Source organism: Balaenoptera acutorostrata, chromosome 12, assembly GCF_949987535.1.
Source record: "Balaenoptera acutorostrata chromosome 12, mBalAcu1.1, whole genome shotgun sequence".
Classification (NCBI taxonomy): Eukaryota; Metazoa; Chordata; class Mammalia; order Artiodactyla; family Balaenopteridae; genus Balaenoptera; species Balaenoptera acutorostrata.
The window spans coordinates 14,394,010-14,402,636 of record NC_080075.1 but is presented as its reverse complement, the minus strand read 5'-3'; the positions used below and the strand labels follow the sequence as shown (position 1 = coordinate 14,402,636).

The following is an 8,627-nucleotide window of genomic DNA, read 5'->3' as shown; positions in this document are numbered from 1 at the left end:
GTACTCCCAGGAGTGATGGGGAGATGAAATAACTCAGGGCTAGAGCGAAGTCCTACGGAAAATAAACCTTTTTATTTCTGCCTTGTTTTCCCTCTTGGCTTTCTAGAAACGACTTGCTTCCCGGGATGCTCTCCAAGTCACCCCCTCCAACAGCGAGTCTATTGGTTTGGCCCTTAGTCTCGGATTGGCTGAAGGGTTACGCCTCGGCCAGGGATTGGAGGACGTTTGTTCCTTACGTATTCCCGGCGCCCATTGGTTCGTTTTCCCCGTTTCTGGGCGGAGTGGTTCGGGACGGTTTCCACCCTCTTGTTTACGGAGCGCGTAGTTGTAGCGCTCTCGGATCGCTGGGGCTGTCTCCAAAGTTCCCTATTTAGCTCTTCGGACCAATTGGGTCCTTGCTCCACCCTCTCCCGCTCCCTTGCACGCCTCCCGCGTGGTACGGCCCACAGCTTTAGAGCGGCGGCGCGAGCGGACGCTCGTCGCGTTCCTCCGCCCGCGCTCGCCGGGTTGCCTCCCCCTCGAGGGTGCGATTGGTACGGCCCGCGCCGCCTCCTTCTCTAGCTGGGGTGGTTTCCTCCCCCTCGGGTCGGCGGCGCTTGGTGCCGCCCGGGAGAACCAGGTCATCGGTCGGTTCCCGTGAAAACAAAAACAATCGGCGGCGCCTCGGCTGGCAGCCGAACGCGGGGAGCGGGGGCACGGGGCCGGGTGGGACTAGAGAGCGGGAGCAGCGGCGACGCGCCGGGGTCGGGGCGCCATGGGGCAGGCGGGCGCGGGCTTCGCCGGGCTTCCCCGGCGCCGGGGCTAGCGCGTCCGCCGCCTCGGCCGCCCGCGCCGCCCGCCTGGGGGACGAGGAGCAGGACGCGGCCTCGGCCGGGCCCGGGCCGAACGGCTGCGGACACCCGAGCGCCGGGGAGCCGAACGCTGCCGCCGCCGCCTCCGGGATGGAGCAGTGCGTGACGGTGGAGCGCGAGCTGGAGAAGGTGCTGCACAAGTTCTCAGGCTACGGGCAGCTGTGCGAGCGCGGCCTGGAGGAGCTCATCGACTACACGGGCGGCCTCAAGCACGAGATCCTGCAGAGCCACGGTAGGGCGGCCCGGGTGGGCGCGCGGGGCCGGGCCCACCCGCCCGCGTCCCTCAGGCCCCGGCGGGCTAGGAGGGTGCCCTCATGGGGGCCCGGTCCCGCCTTCCCCGGGGCGCGGAGACTCACCAGGCCCCTGTGACTTTTTCTCCTTCTCTCGCCCCATTTGTCTCGAACCTGCCCGGATCTCGTTGTTTATTACGAGTCAGCGCGAGCCCACCCGGAAACCCATTCCGGAGCCACGGGCTCCAGCCCGGGTTAAACGGGGATGGGGGCCGCTCCTTCGCACCTGCAAACTGCCACCCTCCCGGGGTGGGCGCTCCTCGTCAATTGCCTTGGGCCCAAGGATCTGGACCATAAGAGGGTCAGTGCAGCAAGCCCCCTCCTCCTCCCCTGCTCCGAACACTTAGCCCGGGGACTTACTTTCCTCGCCTTTCTTCTTCTGTTTTTTCTTCTTCTTTTTCTTAAATTAGAAACTCGAGTGTTATTCTTAGCTGTGGATTAACGGAACAGCCGCTCCTGCAAGTCCATAATTTGACTCTGTGTAGAAGTAGCTTTTCTTAACTCCGCAGCGGCACCGACACGATTCCTAGGAAACTAGCTAAATCAAACTGTTCAGCTCTCCTGACGTAGCCTGCGAAGAGACAGAGGCAACTCTCCGGAAACACATTGTAACATAAGTTGTTAGTTACTTGCGTTACCTGGTCAAGTTTTTACTTGATTTCCTTTCAGCAAACAGCTTTTCTCTGGAAGGTGTTTCCCCTGTATTATTATTGCCCTGGGCCCTGGGGGCAGATACTTTGCCAGAGTTAACTTGTGGAAGCTGGTTGGGAAGGGTTTTGGGTTTTGGTTTTGTTGAAGAACATTAAAGGTCTGGTGTCCTTAGATTAAAATATCCATAGTGTGGATTCCTTCTGAGCAAGAAGTAAAGGACTTTATTTAATGGATTTATTGAAGAGGTTGGGGGGGCCTTCTCAACTCAGAGGCTGAACAGAAGTTTCTGACGAGGGAGGTTTGGTAGCTGGGGTGATGTCGATACTGTGGCAGGTGCGATTGAGGACAGTGGCGGTGGCCGAGCTTCTCTCCATCTCTCCTTCCTTCTTGTATACCTTCCTTTCCCAGACTGCTTGCAGTTGAGAGTTAGTGCTCATCCATGGTGAGGGATGTCTTAACAGCATCTCATCTTGGACACCGGCAGTCACGTTTGAACTCCGGGGAAGAAGCAAACCAGAGACCATAGTGGGAGTAGGACTTGGAATGTGAATATGGAAAAATGAGCAGACCTAGACAGCTGCCTGCGATGGGGGAGAGGTGGAGTGGGGTGAGACTCCTGGCAAGGCTCTGGTGAACTTGGTTTTGGACAAAGTTGGCCTTGAAAGGCCAATGAAGATAGCCAAGGGCGTAATGTCTACTGGTGGTTGACGATGTATAGATGGAGTTTGGGAGGAAAGTAAGGTTTAAGATGGTTTCCTGGTGTCATTCCTGCAGAGGAGAGTGAAGGAGATTACTTAGGCTGCAGGGAGGAAAGACTCTAGGATCTAACCGCAGCCTTGAACTCCTCTTGAAGAGCAGAGGGCCAGGAGGTGCCCCCAGAAACAGAAAGGACAGGCTTAGAAAAAGAGAGGTTGGTCAACTGGTATTTGGTTATTGGGAGTCAGTGACCCTCTTTCCTTGCAGTTTCATAGAATTGTTAAAATAAACTAAGTGACTGGGAGTTAAGAAAAATAATGCAGATTGAGGGGTGAGGGGCTGCTTAAGTAATGGGGCTGAAGGTGTGCCCCCTCTGCCTTCAGCTGGAGAGGAGATCTTTGTTTTGCTAAAGACTGAAAGGGAAGGAGTGGGTGCAGGGTGCAGACTTGGAGCGGTGGAAGGAACATTTCATTTTTAGGGACCAGGTCAGAGATTGAGGGCTTGGATAGGCAGAGCTTGAGAGGCGGAAGATGGAAGGTAAAATCCCTTTCTTCCATGAGAAGACAGAGGGCATATTAATTGAAGGAGAATGTGATTGTGAGCCTCATTTTAGGGGATTTGGGGCCCATCCCAGATGGATAAAATCATTTTGAGAACTTGCTGAAGCAGGAATGTGTTCTAGACCTCTTTGCTTGGGAACTTCTCAAGGAACTTACGGTCAGCGGGGTATTAGCCACAGAGTTTGCTGTGCTATTCCAACAGTCTGATGTGGTAAATTGTGTGTGTTCCCTCTTCAGCCTCCTATTTTTTACCTTCTTGTCTACCAAATTGCAGTCTTATATTAATAATCTCTTTGATTTTTAAAAAATTCTTTAGTAATAGGATTAAGTGACTAAAGGCAGCTATAAAACATGAAAGAAAAATAAGTACCACAAGTGCCAGGTCTAGTTTTCAAAATAAGGTCTACTTTCTTATAGTGTTCTTATGTATGAAAACAACAAACATCATGCTTTGCTATCTGGGTTATGGTATTTTTCAAAGCAGATCATTTCTAAAGTTCTCTGCAGGGTATTACATTGAATCTTAGATATACCCTTCTCAAAGTTATATCGACTGAAATCTGAATTTGGAACTCCATTTTCAAGTTTAAAGGGAAGTTTTCAAGGCTCTGAATGTACCTGTCTGGGCAAGTGATCTGGTGGCCTCTGGTGACCTGAGGGAGGGGCTCCAATTGGGACCCTCCATTAGGGCTTTGGATCTCATTCTCAGGGCTCATTTGTGGTGATATTCTTGTAAGAATGTGGTATGAATAAAGTAGAATCTTGGGGACTTCATAGATCCCCTACTTTGCATCATACTGTTGGTGAGTGACTGCCTGATTTAGAAGTGTCCATTAGCGAGGGTCAGGGGATCAGGTCAGTTTGGGAGGTTGAATTACCCTTTCTTATGTTTAAATTTCTTTTTTCTAAAGTTGTGAGCAGACAGCTATACCAAGTGAGGACAGTTAGGATGGTTTGTGGTAGAAACTGATCAAACATCAGTGGAGTTTAATTTGTAAGCCCATTGACAACTCAGGTCCACTCTCACCACTCTGATTCCAGATCGTAAACACTGCCCAAAGGGTGCTTGCCGGGCCTGCCCTAAGATCTCTCATTTGCTCTAAATTGCCCCATGTGGCATTTCCCCAACTCTTGAGGGAAGAGGAGAGCACTGTTGTCATTTAGTTGTATCAGCCTTTCAGTGAGTTTCCCTGTGAGTGTGAACTTTGGTCTAATTTAAGATTCAGTATAGGTGATGCCGTTGATGCTGTTTGGCGATTGTTCACAGAGTGCCCTTGATCTAATTTGGATGATGTGCTGGTTCTTCCCAAACTTCCCTCACACATGTGCACTCTTACTTTTCAAATGGATTCACAATTTCACTTAAATAGATTTATCCTCATTTGAGGCAATGATATTTGTGAAATCATAGATTTGGTGCGTTAGGTATAATCAACTACGTATTAAAATAAATTTGTAACTATTAAAATATTATCTCACATACAACTGAGGTCACCATTCACATCAGTGGTATTGGAACCACAGTTTGGACAGCCCTTGATTAACAGATAAATGGTATAGATAGATACATCTTGGTGATTTGACTTGTGGTTATTTATTACCTTCTTTTGGCAAGTATATTTATACTTTGTTTCTCATTAGTACTTCTGTGGTGAAAGGGAGAACATAAAAGAACTATATATCGTGTATTGCTGATATTCTAAACTCATATTTCGTGATAGAAAATTAGGCTGAAACAATTGGGTAACAGTTTTATGACATGTATGTGGTATACTTGAAAAAATTATAATCTTTGTAAGTGTAAAGGATGTACAGTATTTTTTAAAATTATTTTTAGGCTGTTATTAAAGGGAGTTTTAATATAGTTTCTGAAAGTGATTCTCAAGGAATTTTCTAAATTTAAAATTGTAGGGCTTCCTTGGTGGCGCAGTGGTTGGGAGTCTGCCTGCTAATGCAGGGGACACGGGTTCGCGCCCTGGCCTGGGAGGATCCCACATGCCACGGAGCAACTAGGCCCGTGAGCCACAACTACTGAGCCTGCGCGTCTGGAGCCTGTGCTCCGCAACAAGAGAAGCCACAACAGTGAGAGGCCCGCGCACCGCGATGAAGAGTAGCCCCCGCTTGCCACAACTACAGGAAGCCCTAGCACAGAAACGAAGACCCAACATAGTAATCAATCAATCAATAAATAAATCTTTAAAAAAAAAAAAAAAAAATTGTATATATTTTGAGTAGATAATACATGTAAATGGTATAAATTCAAATGATAAAAAAGGATACCCAGTAAAAAAAATCTCCATCTCAGTCTTTCTTATTCTTGGACCACTTCACAGCCAGAGATGCTAGTTTCCAGAAAAAAAAAAATTTTTTTTTTAATGCTATTGTTGTCTGCTTACATTCTTTTTATGTATGTATGTATGTATGTATGTATGGCTTTGTTGGGTCTTCGTTTCTGTGCGAGGGCCTTCTCTAGTTTTGGCAAGCGGGGGCCACTCTTCATCGCGGTGCGCGGGCCTCTCACTATCGCGGCCTTCCGCTGTCGAGCACAGGCTCCAGACGCCCAGGCTCAGCAATTGTGGCTCACGGGCCCAGCTGCTCCACGGCATGTGGGATCCTCCCAGACCAGGGCTCGAACCTGTGTCCCCTGCACTGGCAGGCAGATTCTCAACCACCGCGCCACCAGGGAAGCCCTCCAGAAAAAATTTTAAGAGGATTCAGGGAAATGATAATTTATCACTGTTTATTTTTTCTTTGAGGCATTGGACATGTGGTTCTACTTACTGTGATTTAGGCCTAGTATTATCTCAATTTGCAAGGTGGTAAAGACAACTTCATTTGTGGGTGTGATCAATACATATTATCATCTAAAACTCCTTTTGTGTGTGTGTGTGTGTGTTTGTGTGTGTGTGGTCTGACGCTTAGTAATAAAACTCTTTTAAAGTATCATCCTCTATATTTATCTCTTTGGTGAATCAAAGAGAATTTAGTTACTACCTGCAGAATTGCTTCCTTTTTTTTTTTTTTTTTTTTAATTTGAGGGTGACAAATGAGAAGTAGGCAGTTGAACATGAAAGAAAAAACAAAATAGATGATCATGTTTTAAACTAGTTTTTGTGGTATTGTGTCAGTAGACAAAAACCAGAGGTCAGTGGTCGCATGTTAGGCATAACTTTCCATTCTAGAATTTGGGTTGTATATATTATATACATATTGAAAAGTATGTTTATTTATATATGTAAATTCTCTGCTTTTCAGAGCCTACCAGTGTTGAGTGTACTGTGTTGAATGAGTTGTAAAAGGATCAGGGTTTGGTGGACCGGTGCTTTGTCTATTTATTCACCCTTATTCTTTGGTGTACTTCAAGTAGACTACATAGCTTGGTCTTCCATTTGTTAATCAAACTTTTTGCTAGACAAGACACTCTTGAGAGAATAATGCCTTTAAAGTTCTGAATTGAATAAAATTTGACATCTACGTTGAACATCTAGTCTGGAAGGTAGCAGACAAGTAGGTCGGAAAAGTTTGCGTGGATTAGCAGTAGCCATCGTTCAAATACTCAAGGAAGGGAATAGACCAGTCACCAAGCTACTTGGGCCTATTTTACAGATGGTGAGAATAATAATAATAGGTTAGTGTTGGTGTTTCCAGTTGGGTTTAGAAGCAGATTTAACTGTCAGCCATTCCTTTTCAGGCCCATTTAGGAGATAATCCTTTGTCCTTTGGCACCTTACTCATTCAGACTAGTATATTACTCAGGATCCTTTTGGTTGCAGGTGGCAGAATAGTTTTAACTAAGATGGGATTTGTTGACTCATAACTAAAAAGGCTGAGGTTAGGTCAGCGGCTCCAGGGGCACAGAGGGTGTCGCGAGGACTGGTTTTGTCCTCTTCCTCTCAGCTGTGCTTTCCATGGTTGGCTTCATTCTCAGCAGAGCTTTTTCCACATGGAAGTAAAGATGGCCAGTGGACTCATGTCATCCTTGTACTGCTTGTGATTCCAGATACAGGAACATGCCTGTTTTCTGTATTTCCGACAAAATTACCAGGGAATATCCTTATTGTCTTGGTTCAGGTCATAAGCTTTTCCTGATCAGTAACGGGGCCTGGTGGGTGGAGCCCATTAGCCACCTAAATGTGGGCTGTGCTTAGCAAACGTCGGATGTATGGCCATGTGATCCACTGTTGCTCAGAGGAGAGAGTTCTAGAAAGGAAGACTTGCACCCAGACAGAAGTGATAGATGTCTGTGATAGTTGAGCAGCTACAAGTTACATTTGATAACAACGTCCTTTGAGATGGTTTCTTTATTTCTCAGCTTTTGCCTTGGCTCCTAACTGTAATGTTCATGTAATTCAAATACTGAGTGGCTGGTATGACTTAATCTGCAGACTAGAGAATACAACTCAATTCATGTTACCTTTGGGAACTTATTTGAAATTGCTTTAATGATTGGTATAATAAAATCATTTTCCTAGGGTTATCTTATCTCTTAAGTAGTTTCTAACTCTGGATAATAACATCGGTAAGGGAGAAACTTGCCAACACTTCTGTGATACTGTCATACTAGAGTCAGTAGAGAAATTTCCATTGTTTTCATGTCTTAATCTTAGTAGTTAGAATAGTGAGAGTGGTGTTTTAGGCAAAATACTATTCACTTGGGATATTAAAACTGTCTTGTTTTTATTTTGGGCCCTGCTTCTTGATCTGTAAAATCTTTGAAAATGACCCCAAAATGCAGTTGAGGGGAGAACTGTTGAGGGGGGGGGGGCCCTGTCCCTGAGCTGTGTACTTGGAGGCCTGTGGTACTCCATGTAACTCCCAGAAGTTGATAGGTACCAGGGAGGTGATGCTCTCAACAGGGCATTTCGTCTGGCCTTCCTTCTTAGATTACGTGCAGTCTAACGCCTCAAAGAACAGAGACTAGAATCTCTGGCAGAACTGAGGCTTTTAGAAATAAGCTTTCACCTTATTTGGGAACATTGTTCAGAGAGTCCATAAGGCTTATGTTGCCAAGTCTTTCTCCACGTAAGAGGCCTGGGGCACAGTGTGTTATCTTTGATGAGTTTGTTGTGTCTGTGGAATCCATATAGATTTAATATCTTATTACTGGTATATGAAGACATTTGGGAGGAGATAAAGTGAGACTTCTTTAAAAAGAAACATTGTATACACGGCCTCAGTCCTCCAGGAAGGTGGAGGCTAGTTCAGGAGATAAGAGGATGAGTCTGAGCTTGTGGAGAAGAACATAAAAGTTTGTCTGTCCTTGAGCTCAGGAGATCTGGATTTGAGTCCTTGTTCTACCACTTCACTGGTTCTACAATCTTGCTTAGCCTCTTTCCTCTTCAGTAGACTGGTAAGTTATATTACGGAGTTATGGGAATTAAATAGATGATATGAACTGGCTTTGAAATCTGTAAAACAAGGTTTACTTGTTATTTTTAAGGTCTGTACCTTTAAGCAGTGTTAAGCAGTGTTTTAATTGAGACACTCTGACTATTTAGATATCTTTATTACTGGTGTTTGTTAACTACCATTCTGTGTCCAGTGGTCTGCTTAACACTGTAAGGCAGGGGTCCCCAACC

The 8,627-nt window shown here is 46.0% G+C and overlaps 1 protein-coding gene across 2 annotated transcripts in view; it reads left to right on the top strand.

Moving 5' to 3' along the window:
* Positions 1 to 477: 477 nt before the first annotated feature.
* Positions 478 to 8,627, top strand: part of RMND5A (required for meiotic nuclear division 5 homolog A) — a 61,148-nt gene continuing 52,998 nt past the window's right edge. The window contains exon 1 of one of the 2 annotated variants that reach the window (XM_057558270.1): positions 478 to 1,083. In XM_057558270.1, coding sequence (XP_057414253.1) covers positions 942 to 1,083 — 142 coding nt within the window. In that variant the 5' untranslated portion in view covers positions 478 to 941. The remainder of the gene's footprint in view (positions 1,084 to 8,627) is intronic. The other variant, XM_007175320.2, reaches the window with a different exon arrangement.